The sequence below is a fragment of the Coenobita brevimanus genome, chromosome 60 (genome assembly GCF_032717465.1).
Source record: "Coenobita brevimanus isolate Jiangsu-jjx chromosome 60, ASM3271746v2, whole genome shotgun sequence".
NCBI lineage: Eukaryota > Metazoa > Arthropoda > Malacostraca > Decapoda > Coenobitidae > Coenobita > Coenobita brevimanus.
Window position 1 is genome coordinate 5,020,794 of NC_137013.1, and position 21,781 is coordinate 5,042,574.

General features: G+C 42.8%; 1 protein-coding gene across 1 annotated transcript in view; it reads right to left on the minus strand.

The window, feature by feature from the left end:
• Positions 1–21,781, minus strand: part of LOC145403135 (uncharacterized) — a 90,060-nt gene that overhangs the window by 20,105 nt on the left and 48,174 nt on the right. The window contains exon 7 of the mRNA XM_080274961.1: positions 12,775–12,996. Coding sequence (XP_080131087.1) covers positions 12,775–12,996 — 222 coding nt within the window. The remainder of the gene's footprint in view (positions 1–12,774; positions 12,997–21,781) is intronic.

The window sequence follows — 21,781 nt, forward strand, 5'->3', positions numbered from 1 at the left end:
ACCCTCCATCCTCTCCACATGGCCAAACCACCTCAGTGTGTTCCTCATAACACTTCCTATCACATCCACACCCACACCACAACGCTCCTTTATATCCTCATTCGTCAGCCTGTCTCTCCATGTGACTCCACAGGCTCCTCTTAAATAACTCATTTCCACTGCTCTCACTCTTGATTTGTGTCCTTCCAACAACGTCCAAGCTTCACTTCCATATGTTAGAGTTGGTATCATAATACTGTCATGCAGTAACTTTTTCACTTCCTTGCTCACTTCCCTGTTTCTTATCACTGCTTTCAAAGAACCAGCAACCTTTCTTCCCTGCTGTACCCTTTCAAGCACTTCACCCTCCAAACCACCATCCTTACTCATCACACTACCCAAGTACTTAAACGTACTCACATTTTCCAATTCCTCACCATCCAACCTCGCTGTACATTCACTGACTTCACCTCTCTCAAAGACCATCACTTTACTCTTCCCTACATTCACCTTTAGATTCTGTTTCTTGCACACTCTCCCAAACTCATCCACCAAGCCTTGCAGCTCCCCTTTGTCTTCACTCAACAACACAGTATCATCTGCAAACAACAGTACAGGGAGTTTCCAAACACTATCCTCTCTCACCAGGGCCACTCCAACATCCACTACCCTACCTTGTACCTCTTTTATTACCCCATCCATGAACAGATTGAACAACCATGGAGACATGACACATCCCTGTTTCAACCCAACCTCCAAAGAGAAAAATTCACTTAGTTCACCATCCACACGCACTACAGCCTTAGCACCATCATACATACTCTTCACAGCATTCAACAACTTTACATCTACTCCATATATTCTTAATACTTTCCACAATCCTTGTCTATCCACCCTGTCATATGCTTTCTCCAAATCCATGAAAGCCACATACAACTTCTTTCCTTTCTCTAGAAACTTTTCCACTAAAGATCTAATAATGAATATCTGATCTACACAACCTCTTCCCTTCCTAAAGCCTCCCTGTTCTTCTCCAACTAATTCCTCTGTTCTTTCTCTAACTCTGTCAATAAGTATCCTACCATACAATTTTCCTATTATACTAAGAAGACAAATGCCCCTATGATTACCACACACTTCTTTTTCACCTTTTCCTTTGTACAAGGGAATAATAATACCTGGCTTCCAATCCTCCGGGACTCTACCTTCCTCCCAGGCCAATCTGCACGTCTTCCACATCCATTCTACTACAATCTCTCCCCTATGCTACAGCATTTCACCACACACTTCGTCAATTCCTGGGGCTTTCCCCAATTTAACTTTCTTCATTGCTTCCACAACTTCTATCCTACTGATTTCTTCCTGTCTTCTCACCTCCCTCCTTCTCCCAGCCATTCCCCAGCCACTTATACTCGCATTACTTCCATCCTGTATGTTCAACAATTCCTTAAAGTGTTTTCTCCATCTGCTCACTTTTTCTCCCTTCTCCACTAGTAATCTACCATTATTATCTTTCACTCCCATCCTAACCACACTTCCACCCTGTCTTACTCTCTTCACCTCTTTCCAGAACATTTTCTTACAGTCCCTCCACATTACACTCAAATTCCTTCCAAATTCCTCATCCACTCTCTTCTTACTCTCTCTTCCTAATCTTTTCACCTCTCTCTTTCTTTCTACATATAACTCTCTCTTCCGCCTCTCAACTTCTTCCACGCCCCTATTTCTCATCCATTCATTGTATGCTTTCTTCTTTTGTGCCACAGCCTGTCTCACCTCTTCAGTCCACCACGCTGTTCCTTGCACCCCCATCCATCTTCTCTTCCTCCCATACACCACAACACATGCTGCACATATTTCTTCTGTAAATATCCTGCACACACCTTCCACGTCCCCCATCTGCTCCAATTCATATTTGCCCAATCGTTCCTCCACTTCTCTCTTATACTCTGCCTTTTTCTCATTCTCTTGTAACCTTTCCACTCTCCTTGCAACTACTCCTTCCTCTCGTCTTTCCCTTCTTCTATTCCTCCATCTTACTTGTATCCTAATTCTGGCCACCACCAAGTAGTGGTCAAAAAGTCCACTCCCCCAACCTCTATAAGCTCTTGCATCCATTACACATCTTCGCACCCTTTCATCCACACACACATAATCAATCATTGCCTTCCTTTCATTCAGTTCACCACCCACCCTTCTCATCACTCGCCATGTATACCTGTGGATCATTTTATGCCTGAAGAGGGTATTGGCTATCACCAACCCCCTCCCAGCACAAAGAAATACTTCTTAAAAATAGGTTGGGAAAAAACAGCTTGGGAAAAATGAGCTTAGAGGACAAGATTTAAATGTTATATATAGAAAATTCTGTGAACTTTATGAAATAGGAGTCCAAAATTATATCCCTCAGCATAAAGAATCAGAAATGAAAATAAAGAAATTGGTTTAATGAAGAATGTAAAAAATCAGAAGAGAAAAGAGACTTGTTGTGGAAGAGATACAGAAGACAGTAGTGAGAGGGCTCATAAAAACTATAAACAGGCAAGTAACGAATATACAAGAATAAGGAAAGAATCCCAAAAATAGTTTGAGGAAGATATTATAAATAAAAGTAGCGATCAACTGAAGCTATTTTACAGGTACATCCGAAGCAAAACCAAAGTAAAAGATAAAATATAATCCATTACGGATGAGGGGATCATCTATACACAAGAGAAAGATATTTATGAAGCACTAAATATGAATTGCCAATCAGTTTTAACAGAAGAAAATTATTTTGAGGGGGATGATATGGAACATGCATACCCAAATATATTACTAGATATACAAATATCAGAAAAAGAAATACAGGAGGAGTTAAGTATGGTTAGACAAAGGAAAAGCAAATGGTCCTGATGAAATTTCATGTTGGGTGCTACATGAATATGCAAATGAGTTAAGTAGACCATTATCTTTAATATTCAAGGAATCCTTGGGTCAAGGTACAGTAAACTACCTAATATTTGGAAGCAAACATTGTTCCCTTATTCAAGAAAGGGAATATACAAAATCCACTCAACTTCTGACCAGTATTGCTAACCACTGTTGTAAGTAAGATACTGGAAAAGCTGATAAGAAAAGTTTGGGTAAACCATCTAGAAGAACACAATATGATAACAGAAAGACAATTTGGTTTCAGCAAGGGAAAAATCATGTGTTACTAATCCGTTGAGCAACTATGGCAGAGACGCAGAAACATTACAGAAAAGAGAAGGGTAGGTGAACAGTACCTACCTAGATATCAAGAAAGCATTTGACAGAGTACCGCACCAAAGACTTCTATGGAAACTGTACCATCAAGGAGGAATCCGAGGCAATGTGTACTGTTGGATGCAAGATTTTCCCAGAAAAAGGGAAATGAGAACAGTACTAAGGGGAAATTACTCATCATGGAGGGAAGTGACTAGTGGAGTTCCACAGGGCTCAGTGCTGGTACCAATTATGTTTTTAGTGTATATAAATGACACAGATGGCAACACTGGAAATGAACGTTATCTAAATATGTTTGCTGATGATGCAAAAATACAAAGGAGAATTACTAACACAGACTCATGTAAAGAGCTACAAGAAGAATTAAATAAACTTCATGAATGGAGTAATACATGGCAAATGGAATTTAATGTGGACAAGTGTCATGTAGTCAAGTTCGGTAAAACTGGGAAAAGACCAGATTGGAATTGTAAGTTAGGAAGTAAAACCCTACACATACTAGAGAGAAGGACCTAGATGTGATTATTAATAACAGATTATCTCAAGCTGACCACATCAGTGAGAAGGTACGGAACATTTATACCCTGCTTGCAAATACAGTAGGCTCGCCCAGTGCGTGTCATCACAGTGCGTGAATCGCATTGTGGGCGAGTGACCAAAAATCATAACGAAAAACCTTGAATGCGCGAGTTTACCCCACAGAACATGAGGTAGAGGCAAGAAGTGGCTTAAAAACGCCATTTTCCATCAGTACGCGACCCCCCACACACACAATGCGCCAATAGTGACCTAGAGGCTCATGGGGAAGGTGCTCAAGAGGAGTCTACAATAAGATATCGCCAATAACAGCTTCAATAATAACGTTTTCGGCAATAACAGTAAGTTAGAATAGATACCCAGTTTCTATAATAATGATGTTTATTTCATGAATACCAAGTTGTTATACTGCCAATATGTCCATAACAAGATGAGGAATGAAACAAACAAGCAAGAAGAGATGAAAGAAATTGCTGAAAATGTGAGCAGTAGCGAGGAGGAGAGGGAAGATCCTCCCCTCACCACCTCTTCTGATTCGCCCACCGCCGTCCTCCACTGCCCCACCTGACTCACTAGCCGCCTCCCTCTCCACCTTCACAGCCCCACCTGACTCACCTGCTTCACCTGGCATACCTGCAACCCCCACCATAATGACTGTTGCTGCATTCTGGAAGAAATGTAACATTCAACAGGCCATAAATTTCTTTGTCAAAGCCTGGAATAATACAACATTGGCAACCGTTAAACAAGCGTGGTGCGGCCGGGGTGGTGGCGGGGGCACTGTAAGTGCGTTGACGCACCTCAGAACTCTTGTTGTTTAAATCCATCAGGCCTGTTGTCTACTGTTGTTAAGGTGACTGCCCATATTTTTGTTACTGCAGCTATATCTGTAGTACAATGGCTGAAAAATCTGACCTTTTTTATGTCTCTAAGGGCCAAAAAATGTCCAGGTATTAGGGGGTACCGCCCATATGTAATTCTTCCCATAAGATAATGTATTCTCAGTGCACGAATTCCCAGTGCGTGAGGTCGTGGAACGCCCAATCTCTCACGCACTGTGCGAGCCTACTGTATGAGAATAGCATTCACCTACATAAATGAAGACATGCTGAGAAGATAATAACATCATTCATCAGACCAACCCTGGAGTATGCATCAGTAGTCTGGAATCCTCATCTCAAAAAATACATAAATAAGACTGAAAAAGTTCAAAGGGCCACTACAAGATGGGTACCAAGCTTAAGGGATCTAAGCTACAAATCGTTTTGTTTTGTTTTTAAAGGCTCCAACATGCTTGCATGTGTCGGCCTTGGTCACCTAATGGCGGCTCTCCATGCTGCACGATCCATTGCAGCCTCCCTGTTCAGTCCCTTAACCCTAAGGTCACACTTAATGACCTCGTCCCATGTCTTTCTTGGTCTACCCCTCATAACCCCACCCCCAATATTAACACTTCTCACCTTCCTCACCCAATTATCATCCCCCATCCTCTCCACATGTCCAAACCACCTCAATCTACCTCTCCTCATCACAACACCAATACACTCCAGTCCCATCCTACCTCTCAACTCTTCCATCGTAAACCCAGCCCCTCCAGGCCTTGGACGCAGGGACGCACTGCACATCCACCTAATCATTGTCATTTCTGTACGTATGAGCCGGCGAATATCTTCCTCCCTCACTGCCCAGGTCTCACTACCATACAGCATTACACTCCTAACACATGCTGCATACAAAGACCCCTTAGCACGTAGGGAGAGCCCTCTCAATGTCAGGAGAGGCAAGAGCTCCCTGAACCTCTTCCAACCACTTCTCACCCTAGCCACAGAGCTAGCTCCAGTGCCACCTCCAGCACACAACATGTCTCCCAAATAACAAAACTCTTCCACACACTCAAGAGATTCACCAGCAAGTTCAATCCTTTCACATCTGACAATCTCCACCTGCTCACCCCGACACGCCGTACACATAAAATCAGCATTATCTCGCAGTCTACCTCTGATACCACTACATCTCTTATGCACCCATTTATCACACACACCGCACAAGATGGAATTACTTCCCACGCCCTTGTGGCAAACTGCACATGGTCACTCTCCCTCGTCTTTGACAGTACCGCCACCAACCCTAGATATCATCACTTTTGTTTTATCTGCATTTACCCAAACCCTTATGCCCCATACCATCTCTCCACTTCCTAAACCTTTCCTCTGCCTCCCTTTCGTTCTCTGCAATCAACACCAAATCATCAGCATACAACAACTCCCACGGGAGTCCGTTTCTAAAGTCACGTGAAAGGGCTTCGAGTACCATGATAAACAACATGGGACTCAAGACTGACCCCTGATGCACACCAACATTCACGGAAAACTCATCACTCACATCTCCATTCACTCTCACCTGGGTGTGAGCACCCACATACATGGCCATAACCACCCTAACCAGCCACTCCTCCAAGCCAAGCTTTCTCATTGCCCACTTCACCACCTCTCTAGGGACTCGGTCAAAGGCCTTTTCCAAATCAACAAAAACAAAATAAAGATCCCTTCTCCTACCAATATATTTTTCCTGAACCTGTCGAACAATGAATATGGCATCAGTGGTCCCCCTACCCGGAATAAACCCAAACTGCATCTCATCAATATTCACTCTTTCTCTAATCATACCTTCTAAAACTCTCTCCATTACCTTCATTATCTGATCTAAAAGCTTTATACCTCTATAATTTCCTCTTTCCAGGGCATCACCCTTCCCTTTATACACATTTACAATTACACTCTTCAGCCAATCATCTGGGACAACACACTCATAAATAATCCTATTTATCAGGTCAGTGACTAAACTCACCCCTATATTGCCTGAGGCCTTCAACATTTCGGCAGTCAACCCAGACTCACCTGCTGCCTTCCCCACCCTCATCCTGCCTATTGCCTCACTCACAGTAGCAGTATCAATCAAAGGCCAAGGACCAGACACTGGATCTGCTGGCTCCAAACCTTCCCTGTCCCAGTCAAACTCCTCATTCAACAACCGGTTATAATGCTCTCTCCATGCATCTTTAATATCCTCACTGTTCACCACTACCCTTCCTTCATCATTCTTCACACACTGCTCACCTATAATATCCCGATTATCCCTCTTCACCTGATCTGCCACCCTAAATATATTTTTCCTTTCCCCATGATTTAGGTTATCAAGTAATTGTCTCTGTGACTAAGACTTTGCCCTGTATACCTCTCTTCTAGCCCTACGCTTGGCAGCCATATATTCCTCTTTGCTACCACCCTTCTTCCATTCCTGGAAAAGCCTTCTTTTCTCCTTAACTGCAGCTTCTACACCCTCATCCCACCACCAAGTTACTTTATGTCTTGGTAGTCCTCTTGTCCAACCGCATGTTACATCAGTAACTCTCAAGAAGTTGTTCTTGAGGGCTCTGTACTGTTCATTAACGCCTCTGTCTACAGCTCCCTGTTCAGCCACCACTCTCCTCAACTCGCTATAAAAGGCATCCCTTACTACTTGGTTTTTCAGCTTCCAAATTTTCCTCCTAGGTACATAAGTCCTCCTTTTCATCACTTGTTCTTTAAGCGCCATATCACAAATCAATAGTTTGTGCTGCTGCACACACTCCTCACTTCCTATAACTTTAACATCCCTCACTAACCTCCTATCGGCCCTCCTAACCAGAAAATAATCTATCTGACTGCTATTTCCCCCAGACTCATACGTAATTAACCTACTGTCTCTTTTCCTAAAATATGTGTTGCACACAATCATGACCGTTGCCTCCCCAAACTCAAGTATCCTTTCCCCTTCTGCATTCCTTAGACCATTCGCACATCCCCCATGCACTCCTTCATAACCTTGTGCTGCTTCACCTACATGACCATTTAAGTCCCCTCCCAAAATCACTATCTCATCATCCCACATACCACCCACTACACGTATTAAATCATCCCAAAATCTATCTTTCTCTGATTCATCCAATCCTGCCTGTGGAGCATATGCCGATATAATCGCGGCTATCTTTCTTCCCAACAGAATTTTCACTACCAATATCCTATCGCTTACTCTCAAAACATTCATAACATATTCCACCCACTTCTCCGCAACCATCACACCAACACCTCCATATCCGTCTGTCCCCCCCTGCCAAAACAACTTATAGCAACAGTCCTTCCCAACAATCTTTCTGGCTGATCCACCCCTGTACCGGACTTCCTGCAAACATGCCACATCCACCCACCTCCTACTGAATGCTACAAAGAAAGACTGGAAAAACAGAATCTGCCAACACTACAGAAGAAAAAGAGGAGACATGATTATGCTATATAAATGCATATCAGGAAAGGGGAAAACAGACATAAATGATTATATAACCTATGGGGAAGCATCAGCAAAAGGACACTGCAAAAGAACTGCATAAAAAGAGGGGCGATCAAGACGTAAGGATATTCTATCGCCTAACGCCTCAATCCCGTTTGGGGTGGCCACAAACAAATCGCCTCCACATCGTCTGGTCCCCCGCCATTTCACTGCCCTGCTCCCAACTCACACCCCCCTCTCTCATATACCTCTCCACCCCATCACCTGGACAATCTCTCTCTCTTTCATCTCATCATTCGCTCCTCTTACATTCCACGTTGCCATTACCAAGTCCTTTGTCCGGTCCTGGGTCGTCATCGTTTGGTCAGTCCTTATCCGAGGCTTCTTGTTTGTTTTTTTAGTTAGTTGTTTTCCAGGAAGGGGCACTAACCCTCCGCCAACCCTTTTAGTCGCCTTTTACGACAAGCAGGGATACTGGGGGAGTATTCTTGAAAAAAAACCCTTCCCCCAGGGGGGGTAAGGATATTCACTTTCCCAAATAGGGCAACTGATCAGTGGAATGCACTACCAAATGAAACAGTGTGTGCCAAAACAATTCAGAAATTTAGGGAGATGTATGAAGAAAATAGTTTAAGACACGGGACAGTACAAGCTTGACTCATTCCTGTAAAGATACAATTAGGTTAGAACACACACACACACACACACACACACACACACACACACACACACACACACACACACACACACTGAGATGTATGAAGAAAATGGTTTAAGACACGGGACAGTACAAGCTTGACTCATTCCTGTAAAGATACAATTAGGTTAGAACTCACACACACACACACACACACACACACACACACACACACACACCAATTTCCAGCAGTGCTGTGTACCAGTGGGAGTGTTCAGTCAGCACGTGTATCAGATATCAAAGCAATTTTCCCCATTTAATACTAACGAAAAGCCAAGAGATGCATTCCAGGCCCAAACCCAAACTCTTATATAAAATACCCTACTCAATCAATAGAGACTGACACTGAGACACCATAGGCAATGTTGTTGTCGCTAAAAAAATGGGACAGCAAACATCACTTCAGGAAGGTGAGGTGGGGGGAGGGCAACTCACAGCTAGCGAGCTATGAGGAGGAGGGGGAGGGCAGGGGGACAGGGAGGGAAACAAGCAGGCGTAGGAGTGAGCGGACAGGGAGGGAGACATGCAGGGGTGGGAGAGGGTGAAGAGGAAGGCATTCAGGGATGGACGAGGGCAGGGAGGGAGACAGTGGGGGTGAGGGAGGGAGGGCGAAAGGTAAGGGCAAGGGGATGGGAGGGGAGATAAACAGGAGTGGGGAAGGGTGTGGGGACTGGGAGGGAGAAAAGAAAGCCAAACTGCCCTACTACCCCCAACCTCCACCCCATGTCACTCACTCACTCACTTACTCATTCCCTCACTCATTTATTCTCTCTTTCTCACATTCTCTCACTCACCCACTCACTCATTCTCTCACTCACTCACTCACTCTCTCTCTCTCTCTCACTCACTCACTCAAATGTTATGGCAACTGAATGATGACAAACGAAACGTGTAAGTACAAAAAGAAAGTTTTCCTACTAGGGAGTATGAAGCTGGCTCAGCTGTTGACATGGCAGTGGTTTGGACGCACATGATTCAAACCTGAGGAGCAGCAGGGTGTCGGACTAGCAAGGCGACAGCCGTTTGGATTGTTTCGACTGTGGGAATATTCCCATATTTCTTTTGTTTGATCTAGCAAACTGTCAGTTATCAATCAGCTGGATATAGGGGTATGGGTATATACAGTATATGTATATATATACACACACACACACACACACACACACATAAATATATATATATATATATATATATATATATATATATATATATATATATACAGAGTGATTCATAAGTCGGTGAAACATTTTAAAAATTCACCACTAATAAACGACACAACAGATAGCACATTTTATTATAAGGAAATATAAATAAACTCTCCAAGATTTTTCACATACAGTAATCCCGCATATTTCGCGGTAGTTACGTTCTTGTAACCCCCGCGAAAAGTCAATTCCGCGAATACTCTATTAACAATTGAAAACTTGCACTTGTGTCCACCATGCTGCCCATAACACAGTCCATGTCCATACTGATTGCGAGACAATTCGCCGTCAAACAATTCCCCGTCAAAACATGGACGATTCCCCTTCAGAACAATTCGCACCCTGGACGATTCCCCGCCATTCTATAAATATACTAATCAATACTTTCATCAATATACTTATTATTAATTAATCAATACTTTGATAACTATATTTCAGGGGATCCAGCAGTCTATGTTCAGTAGCGTAGGTTCTGGATATTATTTATTAGTTGCACCTTTAGTCAATAATTAACTTGTTTCTTCCTCGCTGTAGTCGCCTTTGAATTATATTCTAGCGTCACCCATAGCTATCTTCATTAATGAAGGCGAATTGTTTTGTGTTTGTTGTGACTGCGAATTGTCCCGAAACCTCCATACTCATCCCGAAATACCTTCTTACAAGATTGAAAGCACATACTCCATTATGAAGGAGAAACGTAAACACCGTACTGTAATACACAATTATCTACACATTTATTAACAAAACAGTACAAAATAAAAAGATGCATTAACTGGTGATAGCAAACACTCCCACGGTCGTTTCTTAGCTTGTTCAGTAACACAATTTTCTCTGCTAAGGTCATAACTTGATCGTTTTGTTACTTTGGAGTTCTTACTAATTGTATTATTAGCCCTTGGTGAGGTTGGCTTACGTCCTGGGGCCATGTGGAAAGCAAGTGGGAGGCAAGAGGCTCATATCATAGTGTGGTTACAACCACAACAGCCACCTAAGGCAGTCAGGCGTGGACTGAAGAATGCGGGACAGAGAGCAGTGTTGCCATATCCAAACAACGAAATTATGCTAGGGCAATGAAAAAATTATGCTAGATTGAGCATATTTGTTCCAAGTAAAAAATGAATTATACTAACTTGAAGCTACATACAGTAAGAGGATAAATATCGGTATCTACCCATACTGCTTTTTCCCACGAAACTTACGTTTTTCTGATGGATTTTGATGTGATTCGTTCGATTTTGAGCATCGTTTCCGTCGGAAATAACGAGATTTTGAGTTATGACCCCCCCCCATCCCCCTGAAATAATGAGGGATCTTTGGGGAATCGGGGGTTATAGGGAGGGGGGAAAACACAGAAAATGGTCATTTCCGACTGAAATGAAGCTGAAAATCGAATGAATCATACCAAAATCCATCGGAAAAACCTAGGTTTCATGGGTAAAGTACAAAGCTCAAACTTATCCTAACCTAACCGAACCTAACCTAAAACCTAACCTAACCTAACCTAATCCAACCTAACCTAACCTAACCTAATCCAACCTAACCTAATCCAACCCAACCAAGCCCAAACTGAAAGTAACCAATTATTCAAACATCTTCTTACCTTGGTCCTCTCTCTCTCTCTCTCTCTCTCTGATTTGTAGCTTTTATAAAATTATTCTAAAAATATTCCATTCCATTCAAAATTATGCTAGAATGATTCTAAAACTTCTAATATGTTAAAAAATATTCCAGACTCGAAAATTTGATCAAAATTATGCTAAAAGAATAAAATTATGCTAGATATGGTAACACTGGCAGAGGGGCCACGGGAAAGGGACAGAGGGTGGCGTGAGTTTACCGCGCTACAATTGGAAACTGCGGGAATTTCATTTTTTTTTTTTTTCTGTATATTCAAGGATATTTTTGTTGAACTTATTAATGCTAAGAAAATCCGCGAGAGGGCAAAACCGTAGACAAAAAATCCGCAAAAAATGCGGGATTACTGTACCTTACAAATGCTCATGTGTCCACCTTTGCTGATGCGGCATATATCTATCTATCTATCTATCTATTGCCAGACGCCTCAGTCCCGTTTGGGGTGGCCATCTAGCCGTTAATCCATTTCATTCCACATGCGTGTCAGCATATCACGGTCAACCAGTGCCATGGCTGTGGTGATATGGTTGCGAAGTTCCTGGAGATCAGCGGGGAGGGGGCACAAAAACAGTATCCTTCACGATCCCCCAAAGGAAAAAGACGCATGGGGTTAAATCCAGGGATCAGGGTGGCCACCTCATTAACACGTAATCTTCCTGAGCTGCACGTCCTATCCAACGTTGTGGCAAATTTTCACTGAGGTACCTTCGCACTTGATTGTGATAATGAGCCGGACAGCCGTCTTGCTGAAAGATGTAATCATTACTGACTTCACTAAGCTGCGGCATCAGTCAGTTTTCCAACATGACCAGGTATGTCGTACAGTGATGGTAGGTTCCACAAAAAAAAATGGTCCATACACCTTCACCTTCGAAACTGCGCAAAAGACATTCACCTTAGGTGAGTCTCGCACATGCTCAATGATTTCGTGGGGATTTTCGGTCTCCCAGATTCGCACATTGTGCCGATTCACCTTCCCACACAAATGAAAAGTTGCTTTGTCACTAAAGATGAGCGACTCTGCGAAACCATCAACTTCAAACCTCTCTTGCATTTCAATGCAGAAATAAAGACGCATTTCTTTGTCATTAACGTTGAGCGCCTGATGCAGCTGAAGCTTGTACGGTTTAACCTTCAGTCACTTACGGAGAATTCGCCACACTGTTGATTGGGAGATGCCAACTTCTGCACTCGCACGTCTAATGGACTTGCAGGGGCTGCGCTCATAGGCCTGCCTAACACAATTCACAGTTGCTTCACTTGGCCCTGAACATCCCAGCCGTGGAGCGCTGCACTGACAGCCTTCGTCCCAGAACTTCTCAAACCACTTCTTGATACTGTTGTACACAGGTGGTTCCTTCTGAAACTCTGCTCAAAATCGTCACAGTCACAGTGGACGAGGTCCTTGCGTATTCCAACACACAAAATGATCTCTCACGTTTACTTGGCGCCATATTTGCTACTACTGCCTCCTAGCGACAACCACGGTAACTATGCACATGGGCGGGTTTTCAAAAAATCTCCAAGTTTCTCATTCAATCGGCATATGAATTAACAATATTCGTTGCGTAGTTCATATGCGGTGAATTTCTAATATGTTTCACAGACTTATGAATCACCCTGTGAATATATATATATACAGTGCTCGTCAGAAGTATCGAGCGCCCTGTGTCCCTCCTACAAAAAAAAACTTTCAACATCGAAAAAACATATATATAATGAATTTTGTTTACCTTTAGTGCTTCATAGGGTATCCTTTATGCTTCTTCACGGACCTGAGACGTCTTGGAAGTGAAAGTGCAAGGTTCCTGAGGTGCTGGAGGGGTATTTTGTCCTAGGTGTCACGAATGGCGGCTTCCAGCAGGCAAAGAGCTCACGTCCTTCCCTTGGAGATTCTTCTTTACAAGGTACCAGAGGTTTTCTATCGGGTTGAGGTCTGGGCTATTTCCTGGCCAGTCTTTCATGAATGATACCTCGCAGTCACGAAGCCAATTGGTGACCGATTTGGCCTCATGAGCTGGTGCACCATCCTGCTGAAGCACTCGTGCACCTGTGAGCTCGAAGGACTCTGGTAAATGATCACACAGAAGCTCCAGATAAACGTCCTGATTCACTCTGCAGTTCTTGGGAAGCACAACAAGCTTCCCTAAACCTTTACCAGAAAAACAACCCCATACCATAAGTGAATCAGGATGTTTAACTGCGCTTTCCACGTAACGTGGGTCTAGCGGGTCACTACCTTTACGTCAGTACACACGTGCTCCTCGATTACAGGGAACACTAAACGTTGCCTCATCAGACCACAACACTGACAACCATTGCTCCTCACCCCAGTTAAGGTATTTGTTAGCAAAAGCACGCCTACAAAGTCGTTGGTTACGTGTGAGAAGAGGCTTTCTCACAGGCCTGTGACTTGTGTAACCAAGTTCATGGACCCTTCAAGACACTGTGAGCACAGAAACCTCACCAAACACTTCCGGGTTGCTCTCCTTTATTTTCCTTGCACTCACACGAGGATTAGTCTCCACTGCACGTTTTAAAACATTAACAAACCTCGGGGAAGCTTTCCTGGGCCTACCAGACCGCGGTTTCTTTGTGGGAACGTCACCACTGTTTTCCACTCGAAAACGGGCGCACCACCTACGCACTGTCGATCGAGCCATCCCAACCAATTCACTAATTTCCTTCGTTTGGTGGCCTGCCTCCTTTAGAGCAATGATCCGCGATATGATTTCACTCGATAGTTCACAGGTAGGTGCCATAACAAAGTGGCGAAAGCCAAAACACTGCGGGACACTCGGTAAAAAATGGTGCACAAAGAGAGGGAGACGTGCAGAGTTCCTCTCTCTCAGGCAGCCTGTAGGCAACTGAGGCAGGAACCAACAAGCGGGTACGAAGGCCTCAGGCTACCGTGACGTCATGCTAGCGCCGCAAACTTCTGGCTCAATTTTTACTACCAAAAACAGGCGATTCTTTTTTGGCCATTATATATATATATATATATACATACACACAGGAAAGCCCCTAATTCACGCGAACTTTTTTGACTCGATTTCGGTTATCCATGAATTTTTCGTACAATTATTAAAAAAAAATTATAGTATTCAAATAAATAATTTTAATATAGAAGAGAAATAAAATATAAAAATGCCTACCTGCTGCCGGTGTGCATACATATATGTATGTGTGTGTGTGTGTGTGAGGTCGGTCTACCACGCACCACACAGTTAGTTTGAATCCGACGGTCGAACCATGTGTGACTCGCGAATCGTTATTTGTGGCTTATTTTTCTGCTTTCCAGTGATTGCTTGCCTTGTCTGCCAACATGGGGCCTAAGCGTAGTGCTAGTGATGCATGTGTTAACACACCAAAACAGACTAGTAAAGTGATGTTGCTGACAGAGAAAGTTAAAGTGTTGGACAAAATTAAGGGAGGAATGTTGGCGACAATTCTCCGTCAGGACGATTCCCCGTCATTTATTTACATACCAGTTTATTTAGCAAGTACAGTACACTAGTTTTTTACTTATATGAGTTATAAAATCTCCCTGAAGTTACAAAAGTATTAATTATCAATAATAAGTATATTTATAGAATGACAGGAAATCGTCCATGTTTTGATGGTGAATTGACTTCGTGGTGAATTGTCTTGGAACCATGTGTTTGGGGTGAGTCAACTGTTCTTACAATAAAGATGGCAGAACCTAGCATACGGGAGGCAGTGAGGGCTAGTGCACCATACTGTTCTAAAGTGTCTCCACCTACACCTGTGAACTGGCTCGGAACCATATGTTTGGGGTGAATGAGTCAACTGTTTGGACAAAAAAGAAGGCAGAATGTAGCATATGGGAGGCAGTGAGGGCTTGTGCACCAGACTGTTGAAGTGTCTCCACCTACGCCTGTGCTTGTCAGGTTTCAGTGTTAAATTTCTTACATTTTTGTTGTTTTTCATACTTTATGCTAGTTTATAAGGTGTATGTAGTGTATAAACAGTATTATTCAGATGTAATATACTTAGCAGACATGCGTAATTATGTGCACACATGGGCAGAACATATACGCGAATTTACCACATACTGTATGCGAAGGGTCTGGGAACGTAATCCTCGCGTGAATTAAGGGCTTACCTGTATATATATATATATATATATATATATATATATATATACACTAAAATCTCAAATTTCGACAGTTTAGAATTCGATGATTTGAATTTAGATGCATTTTGAAGTGGTCTGCCTACCTCACTTTTCGATGCAAAATCGCGAATTTCGATGCTGTCACGGGCTTCATAAGCAGAAACAGTCAAAGATCATCACCTTCTTCAGGCCAATTACTAGGGCGTTGCAAGATATAACCATGCAAGGGGGTAAGGAGGAAGATGTTGACACTGCAGATGTCCACATACTCAAGGATGATTTTCATTTTGAGGAATTTGGGTTGGATACCTCCACAGGGGAGGCAACTTCAACTAAGTGGTCCACCCCTACCACACACCACCAACACCAGCCAGCCAAGTGACAATATTCCATAACCTAAGGTTAGTACTGTACTGTACAGTGTGCTGTAGCTACTGTAATAAAAACTGTTACAGGATACTGACAAACTGTAACAAATTTTGCTGTATTCTACACTACAGTACAGTATGGCAATACAGTGCAGACCTACAGTTAATTAACCACATTTATAGTTCATACAGTTTACAGGGAGTGTGGGCACAAAATCATGATTTTACGTAGTGAAGTTGGGAGGCCCCGGACCCAAATTGATTTTTCCCATAAGAAGTTCAGTTTAAATTTCGATGTTTTGAATTTAGATACGGTTTTTGGGTACATATATCCATCGAAATTTGAGATTTTACAGTATATATATATATATATATATATATATATATATATATATATATATATATAGGGGGGTTTTCAAGAATACTCCCCCAGTATTCCTGCCTGTCGTAAGAGGCGACTAAAAGTGTTGGCGGAGGGTTAGTGCCCCTCCCCGGAAAACAACTAACTAAAAAAACAAACAAGAAGCCTCGGACAAGGACTGACCAAACGATGACGACCCAGGACCGGACAAAGGACTTGGTAATGAGTACATGGAATGTAAGAGGAGCGAATGATGAGGTGAAAGAGAGAGAGATTGTCCAGGTGCTTGAGGGTGCGAAAGTGGATGTATGTGGAATAACTGAAACAAAATGGAGAGGAGAAAGTGTGAGAGAATGGGAGTATGGATGGGGTATATGTGCAGGAGTAGATGAGAATGAGAGGGCAAAGGAAGGAGTATGTATAGTTGTGAGTAAAAGATGGAAGAAGAGCATAAGACAGTATGGATCAGTTGGGTCAAGGATTGTGTGGGTAAAGTTGAAAGTTGGAATACAAATGTGGGCGATTGTGTGTGTGTATGCGCCAACGCAAGATCGTGCTAGAAGAGTGAGAGAAGAGTTCTGGACAAATGTGGAAGTGTGCATGGAAAAGTTTGGAAGGAATGAGAGAGTGTTTTTGATTGGTGATATGAATGGTAAAGTTGGTAATGTGAAGGTGGATGGAATAGTTGGTGAGTGGGGTGTGCCTGCTGAGATAGATGAGAATGGGAGTGCGTTAGTGGACATTTGTGCTGGGAGGGGGTTGGTGATAGCCAATACCCTCTTCAGGCATAAAATGATCCACAGGTATACATGGCGAGTGATGAGAAGGGTGGGTGGTGAACTGAATGAAAGGAAGGCAATGATTGATTATGTGTGTGTGGATGAAAGGATGCGAAGATGTGTAAAGGATGCAAGAGTGTATAGAGGTTGGGGGAGTGGACTTTCTGACCACTACTTGGTGGTGGCCAGAATTAGGATGCAAGTAAGATGGAGGAATAGAAGAAGGGAAAGACGAGAGGAAGGGGCAGTTGCAAGGAGAGTGGAGAGGTTACAAGAGGATGAGAAAAAGGCAGAGTATAAGAGAGAAGTGGAGGAACGATTGGGCAAATATGAATTGGAGCAGATGGGAGACGTGGAAGGTGTGTGTAAGATATTTACAGAAGAAATATGTCCAGCATGTGATGTGGTGTGTGGAAGGAAGAGAAGACGGAAGGGGGTGCAAGGAACAGCGTGGTGGACTGAAGAGGTGAAACAGGCTGTGGCACAAAAGAAGAAAGCATACAATGAATGGATGAGAAATAGGGGTGTGGAAGAAGTTGAGAGGCGGAAGAGAGAGTTATATGTGGAAAGAAAGAGAGAGGTGAAAAGATTAGTAAGAGAGAGTAAGAAGAGAGTGGATGAGGAATTTGGAAGGAATCTGAGTGTAAAGTGGAGGGACTGTAAGAAAATGTTCTGGAGAGAAGTGAAAAGAGTAAGACAGGGTGGAAGTGAAGTTATCAGGGGAGTGAAAGATAAAAATGGTAGATTACTAGTGGAGAAGGGAGAAAAAGTGAGCAAATGGAGAGAACACTTTAAGGAATTGTTGAACGTAGAGGATGGAAGTAATGCGAGTATAAGGGGCTGGGGAATGGCTGGGAGAAGGAGGGAGGTGAGAAGACAGGAAGAAATCAGTAGGATAGAAGTTGTGGAAGCAATGAAGAAAGTTAAATCGGGGAAAGCCCCAGGAATTGATGGAGTGTGTGGTGAAATGCTGAAGCATGGGGGAGAGATAGTAGTAGAATGGATGTGGAAGATGTGCAGATTGGCCTGGGAGGAAGGTAGAGTCCCGGAGGATTGGAAGTCAGGTATAATTATTCCCTTGTACAAAGGAAAAGGGGAAAAAGAAGTGTGTGGTAATCATAGGGGCATTTGTCTTCTTAGTCTATCTATCTATCTATCTATTGCCAGACGCCTCAATCCCGTTTGGGGTGGCCACAAACAAATTGCCTCCAAGTCGCCCTGTCCCCCGCCATTTCACTGCCCTGCTCCCAACTCACACCCCCTTCTCTCATATACCTCTCCACCCCATCCCTCCATCTCATCCTAGGCCTCCCCCTCCCTCTTCCTCCCTCCACCTCACTCACATACACTCTCTTCGTCAGTCTTTCACCCTCCATCCTCTCCACATGGCCAAACCACCTCAGTGTGTTCCTCATAATGCTTCCTATCACATCCACATCCACACCACAACGCTCCTTTATATCCTCATTCGTCAGCCTGTCTCTCCTCGTGACTCGTCAGCCTGTCTTCTTAGTATAATAGGAAAAGTGTATGGTAGGATACTTATAGACAGAGTTAGAGAAAGAACAGAGAAATTAGTTGGAGAAGAACAGGGAGGCTTTAGGAAGGGAAGAGGTTGTGTAGATCAGATATTCATTCTTAGATCTTTAGTGGAAAAGTTTCTAGAGAAAGGAAAGAAGTTGTATGCAGCTTTCATGGATCTGGAGAAAGCATATGACAGGGTGGATAGACAAGGATTGTGGAAAGTGTTAAGAATAGATGGAGTAGATGGGAAGTTGTTGAATGCTGTGAAGAGTATGTACGATGGTGCGAAGGCTGCAGTGCGTGTGGATGGTGAACTAAGTGAATTTTTCTCTTTGAAAGTTGGTTGAAACAGGGATGTGTCATGTCTCCATGGTTGTTCAATCTGTACATGGATGGGGTAATAAAAGAGGTACAAGGTAGGGTAGTGGATGTTGGAGTGGCCCTGTTGAGAGAGGATAGTGTTTGGAAACTCCCTGTACTGTTGTTTGCAGATGATACTGTGTTGTTGAGTGAAGACGAAGGGGAGCTGCAAGGCTTGGAGGATGAGTTTGAGAGAGTGTGTAAGAAACGGAACCTAAAGGTGAATGTAGGGAAGAGTAAAGTTATGGTCTTTGAGAGAGGTGAAGTTAGTGAATGTACAGCGAGGTTGGATGGTGAGGAATTGGAAAATGTGAGTACGTTTAAGTATTTGGGTAGTGTGATGAGTAAGGATGGAGGTCTGGAGGGTGAAGTGCTTGAAAGGGTACAGCAGGGAAGAAAGGTTGTTGGTTCTTTGAAAGCAGTGATAAGAAACTGGGAAGTGAGCATGGAAGTGAAAAAGTTACTACATGACAGTATTGTGATACCAACTGTAACGTATGGAAGTGAAGCTTGGAAATTGTTGGAGGGACACAACTCAAGAGTGAGAGCAGTGGAAATGAGTTATTTAAGAGGAGCCTGTGGAGTCACATGGAGAGACAAGTTGACGAATGAGGATATAAAGGAGCGTTGTGGTGTGGATGTGGATGTGATAGGAAGTGTTTTGAGGAACACGCTGAGGTGGTTTGGCCATGTGGAGAGGATGGAGGGTGAAAGACTGACGAAGAGAGTGTATGTGAGTGAGGTGGAGGGGGGAAGAGGGAGGGGGAGGCCGAGGATGAGATGGAGGGATGGGGTGGAGCGTTATATGAGAGAGGGGGGTGTGAGTTGGGAGCAGGGCAGTGAAATGGCAGGGGTCAGGACGAAGTGGAGGCGATTTGTTTGTGGCCACCCCAAACGGGATTGAGGCGTCTGGCAATAGATAGATAGATAGATAGATATTCATATACATGTATATTCATATACATATATATACATATACATATATATATACACATATATATATATATATATATATATATATATATATATACAGTTACCTCGCAACTAACACGAGTTTAAAAATGCGTTTTCGTTTTAACACAAGCAAATATTTAAGGAGATATGTTTAACTAACGGGTTTGTAGATTTAACGCGACTTTACATGTACGTGATGGTTTCAAATTAGCCGTGCGCGCCTTGGACAGTCCCGACCTGATAGACCGTGTGTGGCAGTTTATGCAAAAATTCAATTTTTTATTTATCTATTGCTTAAATTGGTTTTATTTGAACTGTAATATTCGAAAATGAAGTTTGGCCCCATTCTGAGCATGTTCGGACAAAATTTGGCCAGGAAAGTGATGGTAGATCTAAATTGTTACAACTTGATGCTGCAGAATGGAAAGAAGAAAACCACTCAGACCATGATAGAGCAGTTCTTTATGAAGAAGACAGAAAACATAATGTAGTTATCTTCATCATCAGTAGCACTGGAGTCAGAGGAAGAGGAAGGACAGCAGAGTGAGGAGCGACAACAAATTTAGGGTGGGGAGCAGCAGGAGGTGGGGTAGCGGGGTAAGGAGGGACAACAGCAGACGACAAGTGATGCATAGATGAAGTGAGGCTGTGTGCTGTTATTGTTTGTGACCTACTTACTGTAATGAAAATGTTGCTTATACTGTAGTGTTTTATGACCTACTAGTGCATTAATAATGTTGAGGAACTTTCACAATGCCGTGAATGAAGCAGAATTGAAAGAGAATCCACATAAAAAACGAAAACAGTATGTACTTGGGGAGAAGTAACCAATGCTTCGGCCCAACTAGGGATCAAATGTTTATTTCTCCCCATATAAACTGTTTTTGTTTATTACGTGGATTTTCCTTCAAATTAATATTGTTGCTTTTAAGTTAAGAGTAGCATAACTCACCAAATGGGTAGACTTTCCCAGAGTCCAGGAACGTAACCCCCAATATTACCATTGTTTCTTGTGGGAAAATTATGTTTAAAAAACGCGTTTTTAACTAACGTGACCTCTCCAGGAACCTAACCGTCGCGTTATTTGAGAGGTTACTGTATATATATATATATATATATATATATATATATACAGTAAAATCTCAGATTTCGCCAGTTTAGAGTTCGATGAATCAAATTTCGCTGCATTTTGGGGTGGTCTGCCTACCTTACTTTTCTATGCAAATTCACGAATTTTGATGTTCTCAGGGCCGGACTCCAACCAAAACAAGCAAAGATAATATGTTTGACGCGAACCAAAATGCTAGAAGTAAAGGAAAATTATAAGAAAAAGTATGAACCTAACCTAACATCATATGTAACGTGCTCTCAGGGCCAGACTCCAACCAAAACAAGCAAAGAAAATATTTTTGATGAGAACCAAAATGCTAGAAGGGAAGGAAAATTATAAGAAAAAATATGAGCCTAACCATATGTGGACATGCATTTCACTACAATTTAGTTGTATTTTCGTCGCAACTTACCTGTTTCAAAATGGTAAGCAAGAGTGGTTCTTTGGGTAGCAGTGGTGATGTACGAGAGCAGCCTGGCACCTCTAAATCTTTGCAGCCAAAGGAGAAATGACAGTACAGGAAAGGGCAGAAATACACCACGTATACACTTGCTGACA